Genomic DNA, 25,243 nt, shown 5'->3' with positions numbered 1-25,243 from the left:
TACTTTTTACAGACACGACCAGAGCACTGAGAGATATCAGGTATTGATGTAACTGGAGTGAATAAGGGAACCTTTTTCCTGAACACAGACATTGGAGCCTGTTATCAGCATGAACTCATATGTGTTAGGTGAGTAAAATAGATATTATGCTGACTTTAACCCCTTAAAGACCACCACGTTTGGGACCAGGGCTATTTTTACTTTTCTGCCGTGTTTGTGTAATTTTCCTCTTACTCATTTACTGTACCCACTACCCACACATATTACATACAGTTTTTCTTGCCATTAAATGGACTTTCGAAAGATACCATTATTTTCATCATATCAGATAATTTACACATCTACAACCACCAAACAACACCCATACTAAATAGTTTCTAAATTTTGTCCTGAATTTAGAAATACCCAATGTTTACATGTTCTTTGCTTTTTTTGCAAGTTATAGGGCAATAAGTACAAGTAGCACTTTGCTATTTCCAAATAATTTTTCTGCAAAATCAGCGATAGTTACATTGGAACACTGATATCTGTCAGGAATCCCTGAATATCCCTTGTCATGTGTGTGTGTGTATATATATATATATATATATATATATATATATATATATATATATATATATATATATAATCTATCTAGGCCCATTTTGGTATATTTCATGCCACCATTTTACCGCCAAATGCGATCAAATAAAAAAAAAAAAATAGTTCAAAGTATTGATCTAGGCCACCATTTCACCACCAAAAGCATTCAAATAAAAAAAAGTCAATTTTTTAACAATTTTTGGTTTCTCATTGAAATTATTTACAAACAGCTTGTTGAATTATTTCACAAATGGTTGTAAAAGCTTCTCTGGGATCCCCTTTGTTCAGAAATAGCAGACATATGGCTTTGGCGTTTTGTTTTTTGTTAATTAGAAGGCTGCTAAATGCCGCTGAGCACCACACGTGTATTATACCCAGCAGTGAAGAGGTTACTTAGGGAGCTTGTAGGGTTAATTTCTTTCATGTAATTGGCAAGAGTCCATGAGCAAGTGATGTATGGGATATACAATCCTACCAGGAGGGGCAAAGTTTTCCAAACCTCAAAATGCCTATAAATACACCCCTCACCACACCCACAATTCAGTTTTACAAACTTTGCCTCACTATGGAGGTGGTGAAGTAAGTTTGTGCTTCTCAGCATTTTGAAGCCTTTTTCCTCTCAGAGTACAGTGAATGTCAGAGGGATGTGAAGAGAGTATCGCCTATTGATTTTATGGTTTTGCCTCACAGGAAATCTTTTCAAAGGTTCTCTGTTATCGGTAGTAGAGATTCATCTCCTACCTCCCTTTTCAGATTGACAATATACTCTCATATTCCATTACCTCTACTGATAACCGTTTCAGTACTGGTTTGGCTATCTGCTATATGTGGATGGGTGTCTTTCGGTAAGTATGTTTTCATTACTTAAGACACTCTGAGCTATGGTTTGCACTTTATGCAGGTTTATGTATATTTCCTTTCGCAGACTATCAGTTTCAAAATTGGGAAAAAACATATTTAGGAAAATATTCTTCTTACCTGGGGTATAGTCTTTTTTTTTTCAAATGTACTTATTTTTCATTAAATTTCGTGGGCACAATTAGGCTTGCGAGGTCGCAAAATGCTAATGTTTATTGCATCATTTTTGGCGCTAGAATTTTTTCGTCATTTCCGGCGTCTTAGTTGACGCTGAGTTTCCTTGCACTAGGTTGCGTGTTCAGTGACACGAGTGCGTCATTTCCAGATGATGTTAGCACCAAAAAATTTCGTTGTGCAACATACTTGCCGACAAATTATTTCATTATTTAAACCCCACTTCCTATATGCCTCTTGCCCTTTTTCTCTTACATGGTGTATCCAGTCCACGGATTCATCCTTACTTGTGGGATATTCTCAATCCCTACAGGAAGTGGCAAAGAGAGCACACAGCAGAGCTGTCCATATAGCTCCCCTCAGGCTCCGCCCCCCCAGTCATTCTCTTTGCCGCTCTAACAAGTAGCATCTCCACGGGAGGGTAAAGAGTTTGTGGTGTTAGATTTGTAGTTTTTATTTCTTCAATCAAGAGTTTGTTATTTTAAAATAGTGCCGGTTTGTACTATTTACTCTGAGGCAGAAAGTGATGAAGATTTCTGCTGAGATGAAAAAGATTTTAGCATGTTGTAACTAAAATCCATTGCTGTTCCCACACAGGACTGTTGAGTACCGGAGAACTTCAGTTGGGGGGAACAGTTTGCAGGCTTAACTGCTTCAGGTATGCTCAGTCATTTTTTTTTTCTAACAAGACCTGGTAATGCTAGAAGACTGACAGAAATCCCCATGGGGGAAGGTAAGCCATTTTCTGAGACTCAGTATAGAAGGATGGCTTAGGTTAAGGGCTTAAATACTGGTGGACACTGTTATGGGCTAAATCGATTACTTTATTAGTATAATCTCATATTTGTTTAAGTGTTTTAGACGTTTGGAACACTTTTTGGGGTTTTAATACGCCTGGCATATTGTAAGACACCTAATCTGTCTCAGGAAGGCCCCATAACTCCGGAATGAAGAGGGAGGGGGCCTCATTTTCGCGCCTCAGTTGCGCAGTTGTTTTACAAGACCTCTTCATGCAGCTTCACGTTTAGAGTACAGAGACTGCAGGGAGGACTCCAGGGAGGCTTATTTTCGTCTACAAATAATCCCTAAGGAAGGTAAAGCCACAGCAGAGACTGTGGCACCGTGCTGTAGTGTTTTAAACTGGTAGCCTGTTTCATTTAGCTCCGGTTTGGGCAATAAGGGGTTAATTGATTTAAAAATTTGTGTGCAATCATTTCAAAGCATTAGGATCATGTGGTGAAAATTTCATCAAGATCGGATGTTTTTTGGTGATTTGGGAAAAAAGTGTGTGCTTTTTATTATTTAAAGACACAGTAACGTTTTTTCAAAAAGTGTTTTTTACTGTATTGTAGTGCTGTCTAAGTCTGTCAAACATGTCTGAGCCTTCAGATAGACCCTGTTCTTTGTGTTTAAAAGCCATGGCGGTACCCCCATTGCATTTGTGTGTAAAGTGTGCTAAAGCATCAAAGCATTTTAAAGATTATGCAGTGACACTTAAAAATGTAGCCCAAGATGATTCTTTAACGGAAGGTAACGAGGACAGTCCTTCTTCCTCTCCCCATGTGTCGACACCAGTTGCACAAGCGATGCCTAGTACCTCTAGCGCATTGGCCCCTATTACTTTACAACAATTAGCAGCAGTAATGTATAATTCCCTTGCGGCATTTTTATCCAAACTGCCAGTTTTTCCAAGAAAGCGCGATAGCTCAGTTTTAAATACAGAGGATGAGCAATCAGAAGCTTTGGATAATTTATCTGTACTACCCTCACAACACTCTGAAGTGGCAGTGAGGGATGGTCTGTCTGAGGGAGAAATTTCTGACACAGGAAAAGTTTCTCTGCGGGCAGAGTCAGATTCCTTAGCGTTTAAATTTAAGCTGGAACACCTCTGCGTCCTGCTTAAGGAGGTTTTAGCTACGCTGGATATTTTATGACCCCATGGTTGTCCCAGAAAAATTGTGTAAAATGGACAGGTTTTTAGAGGTCCCTGTACACACTGAGGCGTTTCCGATCCCAAAGAGGGTGGCGGATATTGTGACTAGGGAGTGGGAGAGACCAGGTGTACCCTTTGTTCCCCCCCCTATCTTTAAGAAAATGTTCCCCATAAACGACCCCAGGCGGGACGCGTGGCAGACGGTCCATAAGGTAGAGGGAGCTGTTTCAACGCTTGCTAAGCGTACAACTATACCAATAGAGGACAGTTGTGCTTTCAAAGATCCTATGGTTAAAAAATTGGAAGGTTGTTCAGCAAGGTTTCCTGCTCCAGCCAATTGCCTGCATTATTCCTGTAACTACTGCAGCGGCTTTTTGGTTTGAGGAGCTGGAGGAGTCGCTCCAGAGGGAGACTTCATATGACGAAGTCATGGATAGAATTCACGCTTTAAAGCTGGCTAATTCTTTTATCACTGATGCCGCTTTCCAATTAGCTAAGTTAGCGGCGAAAAATTCAGGTTTTGCCATTATGGCGCGAAGAGCGCTTTGGCTCAAATCATGGTCGGCTGACGTGTCGTCCAAAACAAAATTACTAAACATTCCTTTCAAGGGAAAGACCCTTTTCGGTCCCGAGTTGAAAGAAATTATCGCGGATATCACTGGGGGGAAGGGTCATGCCCTCCCGCAGGATAGACCGTTCAAGGCCAAAAACAAGGCTAATTTTCGCTCCTTTCGCAACTTCAGGAGCGGACCTGCTTCAACCTCTGCTGCCGCTAAGCAAGAGGGTAACGCTTCCCAGCCTAAAGCAACCTGGAAACCCTTGCAGGGCTGGAATAAGGGTAAACAGGCCAAGAAGCCTGCGCCTGCTGCCAAGACAGCATGAAGGGGTAGCCCCCGATCCGGGACCGGATCTAGTAGGGGGCAGACTTTCTCTCTTTGCTCAGGCTTGGGCAAGAGATGTTCCAGATCCCTGGGCATTAGAAATTGTTGCTCAGGGGTATCTTCTAGAATTCAAGGACTCTCCCCCAAGGGGAAGGTTCCACATTTCTCGTTTGTCTTCAGACCAGACAAAGAAACAGGCGTTCTTACGCTGTGTCGAAAATCTTCTAAAGATGGGAGTGATACACCCAGTTCCAATTGCAGAACAAGGGCTGGGATTTTACTCAAACCTGTTTGTAGTTCCCAAAAAGGAAGGAACTTTCAGGCCAATCCTGGATCAAAAAATTCTAAACAAATTCCTCAGAGTTCCATCTTTCAAAATAGAAACTATTCGGACAATCTTGGCGATGATCCAGGAAGGTCAATTTATGACTACCGTGGATCTAAAGGATGCGTACCTACATATTCCTATCCACAAAGATCATCATCAGTTCCTAAGGTTTGCCTTTCTGGACACGCATTACCAGTTCGTGGCCCTCCCTTTCGGGTTGGCCACCGCTCCCAGAATTTTCACAAAGGTGCTAGGGTCCCTTCTAGCGGTACTAAGACCGCGGGGCATTGCAGTAGCACCTTACCTAGACGACATCTTAATACAGGCGTCGTCTTTTCACAGAGCCAAGGCTCATACGGACATTGTTCTGGCCTTTCTAAGGTCTCACAGGTGGAAGGTGAACGTAGAAAAAAGTTCTCTGTCCCCTCTCACAAGGGTTCCCTTCCTGGGAACACTAATAGACTCGGTAGAAATGAAAATCTTTCTGACAGAAGTCAGGAAGTCAAAACTTTTGAATACTTGCCGAGTTCTTCATTCCATTCCTCGGCCTTCTGTGGCTCAGTGCATGGAGGTAATCGGTCTAATGGTTGCGGCAATGGACGTGGTCCCTTTTGCCCGAATTCATCTAAGACCACTGCAACTGTGCATGCTCAAACAGTGGAATGGGGATTATGCAGATTTGTCTCCTCAAATACAAATGGACTAGAAAACCAGAGACTCTCTTCTCTGGTGGTTGTCTCAGGATCACCTGTCTCAAGGAATGAGTTTCCACAGACCGGAGTGGATCATTGTCACGACCGATGCCAGTCTGTTAGGCTGGGATGCGGTCTGGGACTCCCTGAAAGCTCAGGGTCTATGGTCTCGGGAAGAATCTCTTCTCCCGATAAACATTTTGGAACTGAGAGCGATATTCAATACGCTCCAGGCATGGCCTCAACTAGCGGAGGCCAAATTCATCAGATTTCAGTCGGACAACATCACGACTGTAGCGTTCATCAATCATCAGGGAGGAACAAGGAGTTCCCTAGCGATGAAGGAAGTAACCAAGATCATCAAATGGGCGAAGGATCACTCCTGCCATCTATCTGCTATTCACATCCCAGGAGTAGACAACTGGGAGGCGGATTATCTGAGTCGTCAGACTTTCCATCCGGGGGAGTGGGAACTCCACCCGGAGGTCTTTGCTCAGCTAACCCAGCTATGGGGCATTCCAGAATTGGATCTGATGGCATCCCGTCAGAACACCAAACTTCCCCTTTACGGATCCAGATCCAGGGATCCCCAGGCAGCATTGATAGATGCTTTAGTAGCGCCTTGGTCATTCAGTCTAGCTTATGTCTTTCCACCGTTTCCTCTTCTCCCTCGGCTAGTAGCCAGAATCAAACAGGAGAAGGCTGCGGTAATTCTGATAGCGCCTGCGTGGCCACGCAGGACTTGGTATGCAGACCTAGTAGACATGTCATCGGCTCCACCATGGAAACTGCCATTGAGGCAGGATCTTCTAATTCAAGGTCCATTCAAGCATCCAAATCTAGTTTCTCTGCAACTGACTGCTTGGAGATTGAACGCTTAATTCTAGCTAAGCGTGGGTTCTCTGAATCAGTTATAGATACTCTGATCCAGGCTAGAAAACCTGTCACCAGGAAAATTTACCATAAGATATGGCGGAAATATCTTTGTTGGTGCGAATCCAAAGGTTACTCGTGGAGTAAGGTCAGGATTCCAAGGATATTGTCCTTTCTCCAAGAAGGATTGGAGAAAGGTTTGTCAGCTAGTTCCTTAAAAGGACAGATATCTGCTCTGTCTATTCTGTTACACAAGCGTCTGGCAGCTGTACCAGACGTTCAGGCGTTTGCACAGGCCCTAGTTAGAATCAAGCCTGTCTACAGACCTGTGGCTCCTCCATGGAGTCTAAATTTAGTTCTTTCAGTTCTTCAAGGGGTTCCGTTTGAACCTTTGCATTCCATAGATATTAAGTTATTATCTTGGAAAGTTTTGTTTTTGGTAGCTATTTCTTCTGCTCGAAGAGTTTCTGAATTGTCTGCTTTGCAATGTAATGCACCCTATCTGGTTTTCCATGCAGATAAGGTTGTTTTGCGTACCAAACCTGGTTTCCTTCCAAAAGTGGTTTCTAATAAGAATATTAACCAGGAAATCATTGTTCCTTCTCTGTGCCCTAATCCAGTTTCTAAGAAGGAACGACTATTACACAATCATGATGTGGTTCGTGCTTTAAAATTCTATTTAAAAGCAACTAAAGATTTCAGACAAACATCGTCCTTGTTTGTTGTCTATTCTGGTAAGAGGAGAGGTCAGAAAGCGACTGCTACCTCTCTTTCCTTCTGGCTGAAAAGCATCATCCGATTGGCTTATGAGACTGCTGGACAGCTGCCTCCTGAACGAATTACAGCTCATTCCACTAGAGCTGTGGCTTCCACATGGGCTTTCAAGAATGAGGCTTCTGTTGAACAGATTTGTAAGGCAGCGACTTGGTCTTCACTGCATACATTTGCCAAATTTTACAAATTCGATACTTTTGCTTCTTCGGAGGCTATTTTTGGGAGAAAGGTTTTGCAAGCAGTGGTGCCTTCCGTTTAGGTTACCTGACTTGTTCCCTCCCTTCATCCGTGTCCTAAAGCTTTGGTATTGGTATCCCACAAGTAAGGATGAATCCGTGGACTGGATACACCATGTAAGAGAAAACAGAATTTATGCTTACCTGATAAATTACTTTCTCTTACGGTGTATCCAGTCCATGGCCCGCCCTGGCAATTAAGTCAGGTTCAAATTTATTTTTTTAGTAAACTACAGTCACCACTGCACCCTATAGTTTCTCCTTTTTCTCCTAACCGTCGGTCGAATGACTGGGGGGCGGAGCCTGAGGGGAGCTATATGGACAGCTCTGCTGTGTGCTCTCTTTGCCACTTCCTGTAGGGATTGAGAATATCCCACAAGTAAGGATGAATCCGTGGACTGGATACACCGTAAGAGAAAGTAATTTATCAGGTAAGCATAAATTCTGTTTTTATGCTCGGAGGGCTATGCTGTTTGCATTTTTTTCCCTGAAACTGCCATATAATGAAATTGATAATTTCTCCAACATAGGTGTGTCCGGTCCACGGCGTCATCCTTACTTGTGGGATATTCTCTTCCCCAACAGGAAATGGCAAAGAGCCCAGCAAAGCTGGTCACATGATCCCTCCTAGGCTCCGCCTTCCCCAGTCATTCTCTTTGCCGTTGTACAGGCAACATCTCCACGGAGATGGCTTAGAGTTTTTTGGTGTTTAACTGTAGTTTTTATTATTCAATCAAGAGTTTGTTATTTTAAAATAGTGCTGGTATGTACTATTTACTCTGAAACAGAAAAGAGATGAAGATTTCTGTTTGTAAGAGGAAAATGATTTTAGCAACCGTTACTAAAATCGATGGCTGTTTCCACACAGGACTGTTGAGAGGAATTAACTTCAGTTGGGGGAAACAGTGAGCAGACTTTTGCTGCTTGAGGTATGACACATTTCTAACAAGACGATGTAATGCTGGAAGCTGTCATTTTCCCCATGGGATCCGGTAAGCCATTTTTATTACATAAAGAAAAAAAGGGCTTCACATGGGCTTTTAAGACTGTAGACATTTTCTGGGCTAAAACGATTGATATATAAGCATATTTTATACTTCATAGCTTTGAGGAATTATTTTATTCTTGGGAATTATGTAAAATAACCGGCAGGCACTGTATTGGACACCTTATTCTCTAGGGGCTTTCCCTAATCATAGGCAGAGCCTCATTTTCGCGCCTCTATTGCGCACTTGTTTTTGGGAAGCATGACATGCAGATGCATGTGTGAGGAGCTCTGATACATAGAAAAGACTTTCTGAAGGCGTCATTTGGTATCGTATTCCCCTTTGGGCTTGGTTGGGTCTCAGCAAAGCAGATACCAGGGACTGTAAAGGGGTTAAATATAAAAACGGCTCCGGTTCCGTTATTTTAAGGGTTAAAGCTTTCAAATTTGGTGTGCAATACTTTTAAGGCTTTAAGACACTGTGGTGAAATTTTGGTGAATTTTGAACAATTCCTTCATACTTTTTCACATTTGCAGTAATAAAGTGTGTTCAGTTTAAAATTTAAAGTGACAGTAACGGTTTTATTTTAAAACGTTTTTTGTACTTTGTTATCAAGTTTATGCCTGTTTAACATGTCTGAACTACCAGATAGACTGTGTTCTGTATGTGGGGAAGCCAAGGTTCCTTCTCATTTAAATAGATGTGATTTATGTGACACAAAATTTAGAGAAAATGATGCCCAAGATGATTCCTCAAGTGAGGGGAGTAAGCATGGTACTGCATCATCCCCTCCTTCGTCTACACCAGTCTTGCCCACACAGGAGGCCCCTAGTACATCTAGTGCGCCAATACTCCTTACTATGCAACAATTAACGGCTGTAATGGATAATTCTATCAAAAACATTTTAGCCAAAATGCCCACTTATCAGCGAAAGCGCGACTGCTCTGTTTTAGAAAATACTGAAGAGCATGAGGACGCTGATGATATTGGTTCTGAAGTGCCCCTACACCAGTCTGAGGGGGCCAGGGAGGTTTTGTCTGAGGGAGAAATTTCAGATTCAGGGAAAATTTCTCAACAAGCTGAACCTGATGTGATTAAATTTAAATTGGAACATCTCCGCGCTCTGCTTAAGGAGGTGTTTTCTACTCTGGATGATTGTGAGAATTTGGTCATTCCAGAGAAATTATGTAAAATGGACAAGTTCCTAGAGGTCCCGGGGCCCCCCGAAGCTTTTCCTATACCCAAGCGGGTGGCGGACATTGTAAATAAAGAATGGGAAAGGCCCGGCATACCTTTCGTCCCTCCCCCTATATTTAAGAAATTGTTTCCTATGGTCGACCCCAGAAAGGACTTATGGCAGACAGTCCCCAAGGTCGAGGGGGCGGTTTCTACTCTAAACAAACGCACCACTATACCCATAGAAGATAGTTGTGCCTTCAAAGATCCTATGGATAAAAAATTAGAGGGTTTGCTTAAAAAGATGTTTGTTCAGCAAGGTTACCTTCTACAACCAATTTCATGCATTGTTCCTGTCACTACAGCAGTGTGTTTCTGGTTCGATGAACTAGAAAAGGCGCTCAATAAAGATTCTTCTTATGAGGAGATTTTGGACAGAATTCATGCTCTCAAATTGGCTAACTCTTTCACCCTAGACGCCACTTTGCAATTGGCTAGATTAGCGGCGAAAAATTCTGGGTTTGCTATTGTGGCGCGCAGAGCGCTTTGGCTAAAATCTTGGTCAGCGGATGCGTCTTCCAAGAACAAATTGCTTAACATTCCTTTCAAGGGGAAAACGCTGTTTGGCCCTGACTTGAAAGAGATTATTTCTGATATCACTGGGGGCAAGGGCCACGCCCTTCCTCAGGATAGGTCTTTCAAGGCCAAAAATAAACCTAATTTTCGTCCCTTTCGCAGAAACGGACCAGCCCCAAGTGCTACGTCCTCTAAGCAAGAGGGTAATACTTCTCAAGCCAAGCCAGCCTGGAGGCCAATGCAAGGCTGGAACAAAGGTAAGCAGGCCAAGAAACCTGCCACTGCTACCAAGACAGCATGAGATGTTGGCCCCCGATCCGGGACCGGATCTGGTGGGGGGCAGACTCTCTCTCTTCGCTCAGGCTTGGGCAAGAGATGTTCTGGATCCTTGGGCGCTAGAAATAGTCTCCCAAGGTTATCTTCTGGAATTCAAGGGGCTTCCCCCAAGGGGGAGGTTCCACAGGTCTCAATTGTCTTCAGACCACATAAAAAAACAGGCATTCTCAAGGTTCCATCGTTCAAAATGGAAACCATTCGAACAATTCTTCCTTCCATCCAGGAAGGTCAATTCATGACCACGGTGGATTTAAAGGATGCGTATCTACATATTCCTATCCACAAGGAACATCATCGGTTCCTAAGGTTCGCATTTCTGGACAAGCATTACCAGTTTGTGGCACTTCCGTTCGGATTAGCCACTGCTCCAAGAATTTTCACTAAGGTACTAGGGTCCCTTCTAGCGGTGCTAAGACCAAGGGGCATTGCAGTAGTACTTTACTTGGACGACATACTGATTCAAGCGTCGTCCCTTCCACAAGCAAAGGCTCACACGGACATTGTCCTGGCCTTTCTCAGATCTCACGGGTGGAAAGTGAACGTAGAAAAAAGTTCTCTATCTCAGTCAACAAGGGTTCCCTTCTTGGGAACAATAATAGACTCCTTAGAAATGAGGATTTTTCTGACAGAGGCCAGAAAATCAAAACTTCTAAACTCTTGTCAAATACTTCATTCTGTTCCTCTTCCTTCCATAGCGCAGTGCATGGAAGTAATAGGTTTGATAGTAGCGGCAATGGACATAGTTCCTTTTGCGCGAATTCATCTAAGACCATTACAACTGTGCATGCTCAGTCAGTGGAATGGGGACTATACAGACTTGTCTCCGACGATACAAGTAGATCAGAGGACCAGAGATTCACTCCGTTGGTGGCTGTCCCTGGACAACCTGTCACAGGGGATGAGCTTCCGCAGACCAGAGTGGGTCATTGTCACGACCGACGCCAGTCTGGTGGGCTGGGGCGCGGTCTGGGGACCCCTGAAAGCTCAGGGTCTTTGGTCTCGGGAAGAATCTCTTCTCCCGATAAATATTCTGGAACTGAGAGCGATATTCAATGCTCTCAAGGCTTGGCCTCAGCTAGCAAAGGCCAAGTTCATACGGTTTCAATCAGACAACATGACGACTGTTGCGTACATCAACCATCAGGGGGGAACAAGGAGTTCACTGGCGATGGAAGAAGTGACCAAAATCATTCAATGGGCGGAGACTCACTCCTGCCACTTGTCTGCAATCCACATCCCAGGAGTGGAAAATTGGGAAGCGGATTTTCTGAGTCGTCAGACATTTCATCCGGGGGAGTGGGAACTCCATCCGGAAATCTTTGCCCAAATTACTCAATTGTGGGGCATTCCAGACATGGATCTGATGGCCTCTCGTCAGAACTTCAAGGTTCCTTGCTACAGGTCCAGATCCAGGGATCCCAAGGCGACTCTAGTAGATGCACTAGTAGCACCTTGGACCTTCAAACTAGCTTATGTATTCCCGCCGTTTCCTCTCATCCCCAGGCTGGTAGCCAGGATCAATCAGGAGAGGGCTTCGGTGATCTTGATAGCTCCTGCGTGGCCACGCAGGACTTGGTATGCAGACCTGGTGAATATGTCATCGGCTCCACCATGGAAGCTACCTTTGAGACGAGACCTTCTTGTTCAAGGTCCGTTCGAACATCCGAATCTGGTCTCACTCCAACTGACTGCTTGGAGATTGAACGCTTGATCTTATCAAAGCGAGGGTTCTCAGATTCTGTCATTGATACTCTTGTTCAGGCCAGAAAGCCTGTAACTAGAAAAATCTACCACAAAATATGGAAAAAATATATCTGTTGGTGTGAATCTAAAGGATTCCCTTGGGACAAGGTAAAAATTCCTAAGATTCTATCCTTTCTTCAAGAAGGTTTGGAGAAAGGATTATCTGCAAGTTCTTTGAAGGGACAGATTTCTGCCTTGTCTGTGTTACTTCACAAAAAGCTGGCAGCTGTGCCAGATGTTCAAGCCTTTGTTCAGGCTCTGGTTAGAATCAAGCCTGTTTACAAACCTTTGACTCCTCCTTGGAGTCTCAATTTAGTTCTTTCAGTTCTTCAGGGGGTTCCGTTTGAACCCTTACATTCCGTTGATATTAAGTTATTATCTTGGAAAGTTTTGTTTTTGGTTGCAATTTCTTCTGCTAGAAGAGTTTCAGAATTATCTGCTCTGCAGTGTTCTCCTCCTTATCTGGTGTTCCATGCAGATAAGGTGGTTTTGCGTACTAAACCTGGTTTTCTTCCGAAAGTTGTTTCTAACAAAAACATTAACCAGGAGATAGTCGTGCCTTCTTTGTGTCCGAATCCAGTTTCAAAGAAGGAACGTTTGTTGCACAATTTGGATGTAGTTCGTGCTCTAAAATTCTATTTAGATGCTACAAAAGATTTTAGACAAACATCTTCCTTGTTTGTTGTTTATTCTGGTAAAAGGAGAGGTCAAAAAGCAACTTCTACCTCTCTCTCTTTTTGGATTAAAAGCATCATCAGATTGGCTTACGAGACTGCCGGACGGCAGCCTCCTGAAAGAATCACAGCTCATTCCACTAGGGCTGTGGCTTCCACATGGGCCTTCAAGAACGAGGCTTCTGTTGATCAGATATGTAAGGCAGCGACTTGGTCTTCACTGCACACTTTTACTAAATTTTACAAATTTGATACTTTTGCTTCTTCTGAGGCTATTTTTGGGAGAAAGGTTTTGCAAGCCGTGGTGCCTTCCATCTAGGTGACCTGATTTGCTCCCTCCCTTCATCCGTGTCCTAAAGCTTTGGTATTGGTTCCCACAAGTAAGGATGACGCCGTGGACCGGACACACCTATGTTGGAGAAAACAGAATTTATGTTTACCTGATAAATTACTTTCTCCAACGGTGTGTCCGGTCCACGGCCCGCCCTGGTTTTTTAATCAGGTCGGATAATTTATTTTCTTTAACTACAGTCACCACGGTATCATATGATTTCTCCTATGCAAATATTCCTCCTTTACGTCGGTCGAATGACTGGGGAAGGCGGAGCCTAGGAGGGATCATGTGACCAGCTTTGCTGGGCTCTTTGCCATTTCCTGTTGGGGAAGAGAATATCCCACAAGTAAGGATGACGCCGTGGACCGGACACACCGTTGGAGAAAGTAATTTATCAGGTAAACATAAATTCTGTTTTTGCTTTATATGTTGTTTTTTTTCTCTTACATTTGCAAGATGTCTCAATCTGATCCTGTCTCAGAAACCACTGTTGGAACCCTGCTGCCTGATAACAGTTCTATTAATGTTAAGTGTATCTGTTGTAAACTTGTGGAGATTATATCTCCAGCTGTGGTATGTAATCGTTGTCATGATAAGCTTTTACATGCAGAGAATGTATCCATCAGTTCTAGTACTATGCCTTTTGTTCCTTCAACATTTAATGTACATGATATCCCTGTGAATATAAAATATTTTATTGCTGATGTGATTCAGAAGGCTTTGTCTGCTATTCCGCCTTCTAATAAAGATAAAAGGTCTTTTAAAACTTCTCATAAAGTTGATGAAATTTCAAATGACCGACAACATACTGAATTATCCTCCTCTGATGAGGATCTATCTGATTCAGAAGATCCTAACATAGATATTGACACTGACAAATATACTTATCTATTTAAAATGGAGTATATTCGTTCCTTGTTAAAAGAAGTGTTGATTACTTTGGATATTGAAGAAACTAGTCCTCTTGATAGTAAAACTAGTAAACATTTAAATTCTGTTTATAAACCTCATGTGGTTACTTCTGAGGTTTTTCCAGTTCCTGATGCTATTTCTGATATGATTTCAAAGGAATGGAATATGCCTGGTACTTCTTTTATTCCTTCTTCAAGTTTTAAAAAACTGTATCTTTTGCCAGCAGTTAGATTGGAGTTTTGGGAAAAGATCCCCAAAGTTGATGGGGCTATTTTCTACTCTTGCTAAACGTATTACTATTCCTATGGAAGATAGTACTTCCTTTAAGGACCCTTTAGATAGGAATCTTGAATCTTATTTAAGGAAAACTTATTTATATTCTGGCTATCTTCTCAGGCCTGTCATTTCTATGGCTGATGTTGCAGCTGCATCAACTTTTTGGTTGGAAAGTTTAGCAGAACAGGAAATGGATCCTGATTTGTCTAGCATTGTTTGGTTGCTTCAACATGCTAATCATTTTATCTGTGATGCCATTTTTTAAATCATCAAAATTGATGTTAAATCTATGTCTTTAGCTATTTTAGCTAGAAGTGCTTTGTGGCTCAAATATTGGAATGCTGACATGGTATTTAAGTCTAGATCCCTATCTCTTTCTTTCCAAGGTAATAATTTATTTGGTTCTCAGTTGGATTAGATTCCAACTGTCACTGGGGGGAAGGGAGTTTTTTGCATCAGGATAAAAGACTTAAGGGAAAATCTAAAGCTTCTAACCATTTTCGTTCCTTTCGAAAAATAAGGAACAGAAACCCATTCCTTCCCCTAAAGAATCTTGTTCCAATTGGAAACCTTCTTCAAGTTAGAATAAATCCAAGCCTTTTAAAAAACCAAAGCCAGCCTCCACATCTGCATGAAGTTGTGGCCCTCATTCCAGTTCAGCTGCTGGGGGGCAGATTAAGATTTTTCCAAAGCATTTGGGCAGATACTGTCCAAAATCAATGGATTTAGAGTATTGTCTCTCAAGGGTATTGAATAGGATTCAGAATAAGACCTCCTGTGAAAATATATTTTCTCTCACGCATCCCAACAAAAATCCAGTGAAGGCTCAGGCTTTTCTGAAGTGTGTTTCAGATCTGTAGCTTTCAGGGGTAATTGTACTAGTTCTGTTTCAGGAACAGGTTCATGGGTATTATTCAAATCTATTCATTGTCCCAAAGAAAGATAAATCATTCAGGCCAGTTCTGGATCTGAAAATTTTGAATCGTTTTGTTTTGTGTCAACTTTCAAAATGGTGACTATAAGGACTATTCTGTCTTTTGTTCAGCAAGGTTATTATGTGTCCATGATAGACTTACAGGATACATATCTTCATATTCCGATTCATCCAGACCAGATCGTTTTCTGAGATTCTCTTTTCTAGACAAGCATTAACAATTTGTCGCTCTTCCATTTAGCCTAGCGACAGCTCCAAGAATTTTTACAAAGGTTCTTGGTGCCCTACTCTCTGTAATCAGAGAACAGGGTATTGCGGTGTTTCCTTATTTGGACGATATCTTGGTACTAGTTCAGTCTTTACAGTCTGCCGAATCTCACACAAATCAACTAGTGTTGTTTCTTCAAAGACATAGTTGGAAGATCAATTTACCAAAGAGTTCCTTGATTCCTCAGACAATGGTCACCTTTTTAGGTTTCCAGATAGATTCAGTGTCCATGACTGTCTCTAACAGACAAGAGACAAATAGAATTGGTTTCAGCTTGTCAGAACCTTCATTCTCAATCATTCCCTTCAGTAGCTATAGGCATGGAAGTTTTAGGTCTCATGACTGCAGCATCGGACGCGATCCCCTTTGCTCGTTTTTCATATGAATCAATGGTGCAGGGATTATACAAAGATATCACAATTAATATCCTTAAATCCCAATGTTCGACTCTCTCGGACTTGGTGGTTAGATCACCATCGTATAGTTCAAGGGGCTTCTTTTGTTTGTCCAACCTGGACTGTGATCACAACAGATGCAAGTCTTTCAGGTTGGGGAGCTGTCTATGGATCTCTGACAGCAAAAGGGGTTTGGAAATCTCAAGAGGCGAGGTAACCGATCAATATTTTAGTACTCAGTGCTATTTTCAGGGCTCTTCAGGTTTGGCCTCTGTTGAAGAGAGAACCGTTAATTTGTTTTCAGACAGACAATATCACAACTGTGGCATATGTCAATCATCAGGGTGGGACTCACAGTCCCCTAGCTATGAAAGAAGTATATGGGATACTTTCTTGGGTGGAATCCAGCTCTTGTCTAATTTGTGCGGTTCATATCCCAGGTGTAGACAATTGGGAAGCGGATTATCTCAGACATCAGACTTTACATCCGGGGGAGTGGTCGCTCCATTCAGATGTGTTTATTCAGCTTGTTCAAATGTGGGGTCTTCCAGAAATAGATCTGATGGCTTCACATCTAAACAAGAAACTTCACAGGTACCTGTCCAGGTCCAGGGATCCTCAGGCAGAGTCGGTGGATGCGTTAGCAGTTCCTTGGTTTTACCAACCTGCTTATATCTTTCCGCCTCTAGTTCTTCTTCCAAGAGTGATCTCCAAGATTGTCATGGAACGATCTTTTGTGTTTCTGATAGCACCAGCATGGCCTCACAGGGTCTGGTATGCAAATCTTGTATGTCCAGTTTCCAACCTTGGCCACTTCCTTTAAAGGGACAGTCAACACCAGAATTTATGTTGTTTTAAAAGATAGATAATCCCTTTATTACCCATTCCCCAGTTTTGCATAACCAACACAGTTATAATAATACACTTTTTACCTTTGTGATTAAATTGTATCTAAGCATCTTCTGACAAACCCCTGATCACATGACATTTTATTTATTACCTATTGACTTTCATTTTAGCCAATTAGTGCAGTGTCTGCCACAATCCACGGGCGTGCTCGCAATGTTATCTATAGGGTTTACCTGAACTAGCTCTCCCCTGCTGTGAAAAGCAAATACAAAAGCATGTGATTAGAGGTGGCCTTCAAGGGCTTAGAAATTGTCATATGAGCCTTCCTAGGTCTAGCGTTCAACTAAGAATACCAAAAGAGCAAAGCAAAATTGGTGATAAAAGTAAATTGAAAAGTTGTTTAAAATTACATGCCCTATTTGAAACATGAAAGTTTTTTTTGGACTTGACTGTCCCTTTTAAGACCAGACCTTAAAGGTCATTTTTTCATCAGGATCTCAAATCATTAAATTTTAAGGTATGGAAATTGAACACTTAGTGCTTAGTCATAAAGGTTTCTCTGACTCAGTGATTGATACTATGTTACAGGCTCGTAAATCTGTCTTTAGGAAGATTTATTATCGAGTCCGGAAGACTTATATTTCATGGTGTTCTCATAAATTTTCCTGCCATTCTTTTAGAATTCCTAGCATTTTACAGTTTCTTCAGGATGGTTTGGATAAAGGTTTGTCTGCAAGTTCCTTGAAGGGACAAATCTCTGCTTTTTCTGTCTTGTTTCAAAGAAAGATTGCTAAGCTTCCTGATATTCACTGTTTTGTACAGGCTTTGGTCCATATCAAGCCTGTCATTAAATCAATCTCTCCTCCTTGGAGTCTTAATTTGGTTTTGAAGGCTTTACATACTTGACTTGCTAGAACAACGGGGCCAACAGGCCAGTAACCTCAGGAAGAGGGAGATTATTACAATACTGACCGAGATGGACGGAGTACCAGGGACCGAAGGAACCAATGAGCCCAGCATATCAGACAGAACTCCCGAAGAAGCAAGCTTTGACCGGGCAGTTAAAATAATACTGGCACATTATGGCCCAACCCGACTGCCGAAATTATAGACAGGGTCATAGCAGCTGTGGAGGCCAACCTACTTCGCCAAAGCGGCGCTGCAGCAGCCCAAGTCACAGCAACCCCAGTGGAAAAGAGAAAAGTACATTTTGCAGCTTTTAAAAACTTCATGGAAACAGAAGGAGAGATTGATGGGTACCTTGCGGATTTTGAGAGGCAATGTGTCCTACACAAGGTACCCGCAGAGGACTGGGTCACAATATTATCCGGAAAATTATCCGGCCGGGCCAGCGAGGCATTTCGGGCCATTCCAGATGAAGAAGTCAGGGATTATAATGCTGTAAAAGAGGCTCTTCTCTCCAGGTATGCAATTACACCAGAGGCATACAGGAGACGGTTCAGAGACACTGTTAAACTAGCTGGAGATTCCTACGTTGAGTGGGCATGTAAGGTGCACCGCACAGCAGCTCACTGGATGGCGGGGTGCCAAGCTGTAACGGGGAAGAGGTGCTGCAGCTATTCCTGTTGGAACATTGCTTCGACAAGTTATCCGCAGGAGTTAGAGAGTGGGTTCGGGACCGTAAACCCTCCACCCTGCATGAAGCAGCTCGCCTGGCAGATGAGTATATGGATGCCCGCAAACTGGACACTGCTACCACTAAGATACCTGCCAGAGTGGAGTACAGACCCACAGTCACCCCAGCAGCTACCAGTTACCAACCCCCGGTGCACCGCTCTACCACACCGCCTCCAGCCACAAACTATCCTCAGGCAGCCCGGTTCAACTCACGGGACTACTCACAGCCCATTCGGTGCTTCGGATGTAAGCAACTAGGGCACAAAAGACCAGAGTGTCCTCTAAACACAGCGAACCAAGCACAGTCCTGGAGAAGACCCGCCGGCGGAAACCAACGTAACCCTCCGCCTGCTGCCCACTGTGTAGAGGAAGAAGAATGCTGGGGAATCCTACATGAAGCAGACCCCATGCAAGCTGCCCACCGGGACACAGCACCGGCAACTGGTTAAAGTGAATGGGAAGGAGGTCAGTGGTCTATGGGATACTGGTGCTACCATGACCTTGCTCCAAAAGAACTTGGTGTCTGAGAACCAGCACACCAGAGACACTGTGGCTGTGTGGGTAGCAGGGGGCGCTGTGTTCTGCCTACCTGTTGCCCGGGTACTTTTGGATTGGGGAGTGGGGGCTAGACATGTGAATGTGGGGGTCATGAAGGACTTACCAGCTGATGTTCTCCTTGGAAATAACTTGGCCTCCCTTGTTTCTGCCTACACTCCCATGGGTCCCGACGATGTTAACCCTGTGACTACCCGTGTCCAGATCCGTGCCACCGAGACCGACCCACCTGCTGCTAAGCCCCAGGACGCTGAGCTCAGTAAATCTCTATCCGCTATTGATACGTGGAAGTCCCGTTACAATGCACTGATGAAGGAGCAGAGTCAAGTAGAGGATGAAATGGTCACATTAAGCAATCACGTAACGATGCTAGCGGGAGAGAAGAGGAGCACAGAGGAAAAAGCGCGTTTAGAACGGGAATCTCTGCTAGACAAGCTGCACAGACAGACCGCAGAAAACACCAGCTTCAGAGTGGAACATGAAACATTAAAGACAAACTTAGCGACACTGGAGGAGAAGCTGATGCTGGCTCATAGTGAGGTGCAGCAACTCAAGGGCACCCTAATGTCAGTATGAAGGGCTTGTGGATACCTATAAAGAGCAGGTACAAAAAACTCGTAAAGAAGCCAATGAGATTTGTCTCCAACTGGAAAGAAGTGTCTCTGAAAACCAAAACTTGAAGGATTGTTTAGCCCTGGTCTGGGCACTGAAGAAGTTGAACCCTTATTTTTACGGACAGGAATTCTCTCTCATAACGGGAATGCAGATGGATTGTCCCAGCAAACTGACATTCCTACCACCTCCTAGTCCGGTCATCCCCAAGTTGACCCGCCAAAGAGTCAAGCCGGGTCTGCCGGAGTGTCACACCAGGAGGGAGCCGTGTGACAGACCCCTCTGTCAACCTCCCTACGGATTATGGATTTGGGCATTATGTTAAGTCACCCTGTGCCCATTATAGGTACAGGGTGTGAATCCAACAGTACTGGAGGGGTTAACTCTCCTCTTGTTCAGTTTTGAGTAACTGTATTTTCTGATACAGGTTTCCTGGCATCAGCTATTGTTTACTGTAATTAGGTTTAGGTGATAAGCGTTCACCTTGTTTAATCACCTCCAGACTGCCAGGTATCAGGAAGGAATCCATTGTTTTCTTGTGTTTGATTGTTTATTTGATTACGTAATGTAATTCTATTGTATCCTGTAAAAGGGCGTCTTCCCTCTATCTAATGTACTATACTCTTCCAATCTCCCATCTTGTCCACTAGGGGAGTGTCAACCAGGTGGGAGACCTGCATAAATACCGGGCATATAGCCCTCAATTAAGTAGATTCTGTTTTACCCTCAAGACGGAGCTTGGTCTCGTGTTTGGGGGGAATTAACTGGGTTTGTGTGTTGCTGATCCCGTATTCAGGGCATCTTTCATCTGGTATTAACCCTCGATATCAGGGTTATACTATAACAAGTACATTCTTAAATAAATTATGTTTTAAGCTTTAGTGTAGTTTAGTAGACAATCTAAAGTATTGATATAGGCCACCATTTCACCGCCAAATGCGATCATATAAAATAAAAATTACATTTTTCACAATTTAAGGTTTCTCACTGAAATTATTTACAAACAGCTTGTGCAATTATGGCACAAATGGTTGTAAAAGCTTCTCTGGGATCCTCTTTGTTTAGAAATAGCAGACATATATGGCTTTTGTGTTGCTTTTTGGAAATTAGAAGGCTGCTAAATGCTGCTGTGCACCACACTTATATTATGCCCAGCAGTAAAGGCGGTAATTAGGTAGCTTGTATGGAGCTTGCAGGGTTAATTTTAACTTTAGTGTAGAGATCAGCCTACCACCTGACACACCCCATCCCTGATCCCTCCAAAACAGCTCTCTTCCCTCTCCCCCTCCCCACAATTGTCCCTGCCATCTTAAATACTGGCAGAAAGTCTGCCAGTACTAAAATAAAAGTTTTATTTTCTAATTAGTTTTTATTTATTTTTTTAAAAACATAGTCTGCTGTGTAGGACCTCCCCCTAAAACAGCTCTCTAACCCTCCCTCTCTACATTATTGTGCACCATCTTGGGTACTGGCCGCTGTCTGCCAGTACCCAGTTTGCCATAAAATCTGGTATTTTTTTTATTTTTAAATATTTTTCTGTAGTGTAGCCGCCCCCCTCAATAACCAATCCCACCCCTCTCACCTTATCCTAAAAAAATTGTACCATAGTGTAGTGTTCCCACCCACCCCTGTACATGTGATCCCGTCCCCTCTGATGCACATCGACCATTGATGGCCACCCACCCGCCTCCCTGCAACTGTTCCCACCCACCAACGATTGTGACCATCGATGGCCGATGCACAGAGGGCCACAGAGTGGCTCTCTCTGCATCGGATGGCTAAAATTTTTTATTGCAGGATGCCTCAACATCACTGCAATAACATGAAAGTGGCTGGAAGAGATCAGGATCGCTTCCACTGCTTGAAAACCCTAACAACATGCAGGGTATGTCATTGGTCTTTAACTACCATTTTTTGAACAACGTAGCCTGTACGTAGTTGGTCCTTAAGGGGTTAATTACTGGGAAAATAGAATAGATCACTCATTAAACAAATAAACTATTATATTTATATCTGCATCTTTAAGAGCATTTGTGTCAGTGACCATTATAAAGAAGGAGCAACCTCCATTGGGCTGAGGAGGAGGGTAAAAAAAATACTATTCCCCCACTGTCCTTTTAGACAGATCATGTCCAACAACTGCATAACCTCACCCCCTGACCTGGTTCATTACTCAGAACACCTGCAACTCCATCTTCCCCTTCTCTGAACTCGCTCATGGAACACCCAAAACTACACTTATGCCTACCTTGTTCCCATGTGTGAAACACCCACAACTCCCCCAGTGAGTGTTCCCCACTCCAGAACCACCACTGATTTGTGTGCTTAATTTTACAGTGAGTATTATTAAATTAATAAAGTTATTGGCTGTTTATATAAATAGAACAACCACAGCCGAAAGCTAAAGATTATCATAAGGTCACTGATTCTTACCCTCTCAAAACATCTCACACTGATGATTAGTCTGTGATGATTAAGACATCATGTTCTCAACCAACTGGTTGAGCATGAGCTGGGCAGGGCTGTTTGTGCAGTTGCTTGCACAATGTTAAATGAGGATGGTGGATGCCACCTCTCTTGCCCAGAATACAGATGTACTTGTTCCCAGGCTGAGAACATTATTCACACGCACCTTGTTTAATTCGGTCCTATAACTTGTTTTCATCAGTAATTTAGTTTAATATGATGTAGTAATGTTTACATTCTATGTCATGCTTTTTTAATTTGTGATTTATAGGTAAATACATTTAAAATAGAAAACTGAAGACATTTTTGAGTATAAAACATAATCTTTTTTTATTTAAATGTATTATGTTATAAATGAATAAACATTCTTTTTCTTTATTCCATTTCTTTTCATGTAGACAAACACGTCAATAGTTCATATCAATCCTTCACTACAGTCTTAGATACCAATGACTATTCACAAGCATTGGGGATATCACAGCAGATATTTAGAGAAGATGGTGAATTGACTGGAACTGGGCAGCAATCACTATGTACAGAGAGTAATTTAGTCATCAAACAAGAGGACAACATTTATGCCTTATCTAGTGAAATGATTATCCCCGAGGATAAACCACACACATTTACTGAGTTTTCAAAACCTATTAAAGAAGGGAAAAGTCTACAGTCTAGCCAAATGATTCATACAAAGGAGAAACCTTTTCAATGTACAGAGTGTGAGAAAAGCTTTAGATGGAAGTCTCATCTACTAGAACACCACAAAATTCACACCGGTGAGAAACCACACACATGTACTGAGTGTGGCAAATGTTTTACACAAATGAATTATCTCAACACTCATGAAAGGATTCACACAGGAGAAAAGTCATTCACTTGTATGGAGTGTGGAAAAAGTTTTACACAAATAAGTACTCTGAAAACTCATGAAAGGAGTCACACAGGAAAAAAGCTTTTCACGTGTACAGAGTGTGGAAAAAGTTTTATGCAAATGACTAGTCTGAAATATCATGAAAGGATTCACAAAGAAGAAAAGCCTTTCACATGTTCAGAGTGTGGAAAAAGTTTTACACAAAAGAGTGATCTGAAAACTCATGAAAGGATTCACACAGGAGAAAAGCCTTTCACATGTACAGAGTGTGGAAAAAGTTTTACAGAAAAGAGTAATCTGAAAACTCATGAAAGGATTCACACAGGGGAAAAACCTTTCACATGTACAGAGTGTGGGAAAGGTTTTACACAAATTAATCATCTGAAAACTCATGAAAGGATTCACACAGAAGAAAAGCCGTTCACATGTACAGAGTGTGGAAAAAGTTTTACAGAAAAGAGTACTCTGAAAACTCATGAAAGGATTCACACAGGAGAAAAGCCTTTTAAATGTACAGATTGTGGAAAAAGTTTTACACTAAAGAGTAGTCTGAAAGCTCATGAAAGGATTCACACAGGAGAAAAGCTTTTTACATGTACAGAGTGTGGAAAAAGTTTTACACTAAAGAGTACTCTGAAAAATCATGAAAGGATTCACACAGGAGAAAAGCCTTTCACATGTACAGAGTGTGGAAAAAGTTTTACAACTATGAGTACTTTGAAAACTCATGAAAGGATTCACAAGGGAAGAAACCTTTCACATGATTAGAAAGTGGAAAAAAGGTTTTTATTGAAATCAGGTATCACAGAACAGCAAATATTTACACACAAATAAACTTTTTAAACACAGTGTACCAACCTTTTTACAATTATCGTAAAGAGGACAAACTCTCTAAATGGAAGCATTAAAAAGGATCCTATTATAAATAATACTTTCTAAATCTCAGTTATAAAAGCCCCAGATCGGAAGTGCTCTCTTGCTGTACTGTGTTCCCCTATATATGTGCACCTCAGTTTCTCTCATATAAATGTGATAGAATACAAAACATTTTTATGAATCTAACTAACATACTGTATATATGCCACGGGTTTATTCTTATCCTATTTAGTAAAACCAAAGGCAAGTTAGATTTAGGCAAGGGTCTATTATATAGATCTGTTTAACATTTGAATTCTAGCTTGGATATATGGGTCCATTTAGTGTGTTATTAAATAAACATTGTTTTCCTGTTCTATTTTGAATTATGTATATAGATTGACAATAATATGTTACACTATATTTTTTGTGCATTTAGGTGTTAAACTTGCTATTACATGTTTTTTGAAGGAGTCTTTGTACTGTCGCCTTAAGGCACTTAATACTTTGAGTGCCATGAAGTGTCAATTATATTATACTTGAAAGAGAAAAAAAACTACATATATAGCACACAAGGGGTTAATATATCATAAATTGACATTGTTTATTTGACAAAATTAGGTGGCAAAGAAGGGAGAAACCTACACTCAAATGGTGAGCAGTTGCTGCTCTACGTTTAAAACATAACTTTTATTAAATGAAATTCACACATAAAACGTAAGAAACTGAATGCTTAAAAACACTCTCAGGAAACAAATAATGGTCCAGTGATCCTAGTTCTAGTTGGATGAATAGATGGTATTGAAGTGTATGAAGATTGTACAGATGGTATTGAAGTGTATGAAGCCGTTAGGGCGAAATGTCAGGGACGTTAGGGAAATGGGAAGGAGTCTTTGAGCTCCTGTATTTTAGATTGCCTCTGGATACTTTCTCTAATTCATTGGTTATGGTAGATATAGTTACCTTTGTTGAGCCACTTATATTATAGTGTACATAGATCCTTCAGCGGAGTCACACGTTATAACCTTAAGGGTTAATTTACAAACTACTTTCGGCCAGACTCGGAACAATTTAACCCAATAATATAGTAAGAGTCTGACCGAGGTCAGGCATTAGATTTTACTAGAGGACGACTGTACATTAGATACTTCTAACCTGACTTTATATATGTTACTGACCGCACTATCGGCAGCTTGATAAACATATTAGTGACTATTCATATTGCTACTTCAGAGCTGAACGGGATACAATAACATAAATTTATACATAAAGCAGTCAATATTGTAAGTTGCTATTTACATCGTTAGTAGCTAATTTCAAGAATTTGTTTTGTTGTTCAGAAAGGAACTCAATACACGAACAAACATATAGATTTATACATAAGGTAATTGTGACTCAATTCAATTAACTGTTAAGCCAGTTGAATTTAGTATACAAATGGTTAAATAATTTTGGAAG

At 41.9% G+C, this 25,243-nt stretch overlaps 2 protein-coding genes across 2 annotated transcripts in view; one reads left to right on the top strand and one right to left on the bottom strand.

Annotated features, from left to right (window-relative positions):
• Nucleotides 1–25,243, bottom strand: part of LOC128659884 (oocyte zinc finger protein XlCOF6-like) — a 262,081-nt gene that overhangs the window by 91,378 nt on the left and 145,460 nt on the right. The gene's annotated exons all lie outside the window — the stretch shown is intronic.
• Nucleotides 12–23,841, top strand: LOC128659882 (gastrula zinc finger protein XlCGF26.1-like). Its single transcript, XM_053713466.1, has 2 exons — nucleotides 12–128; nucleotides 22,461–23,841. The coding sequence occupies exons 1-2, from the start codon at nucleotides 110–112 to the stop codon at nucleotides 23,696–23,698; spliced, it is 1,257 nt and encodes a 418-aa protein (XP_053569441.1). The 5' UTR covers nucleotides 12–109; the 3' UTR covers nucleotides 23,699–23,841.

Source organism: Bombina bombina, chromosome 5 (assembly GCF_027579735.1).
Source record: "Bombina bombina isolate aBomBom1 chromosome 5, aBomBom1.pri, whole genome shotgun sequence".
Taxonomy (NCBI): Eukaryota; Metazoa; Chordata; class Amphibia; order Anura; family Bombinatoridae; genus Bombina; species Bombina bombina.
Note: the sequence above shows the minus strand (reverse complement) of the source record. Positions and strands in the feature narration are given on the sequence as shown.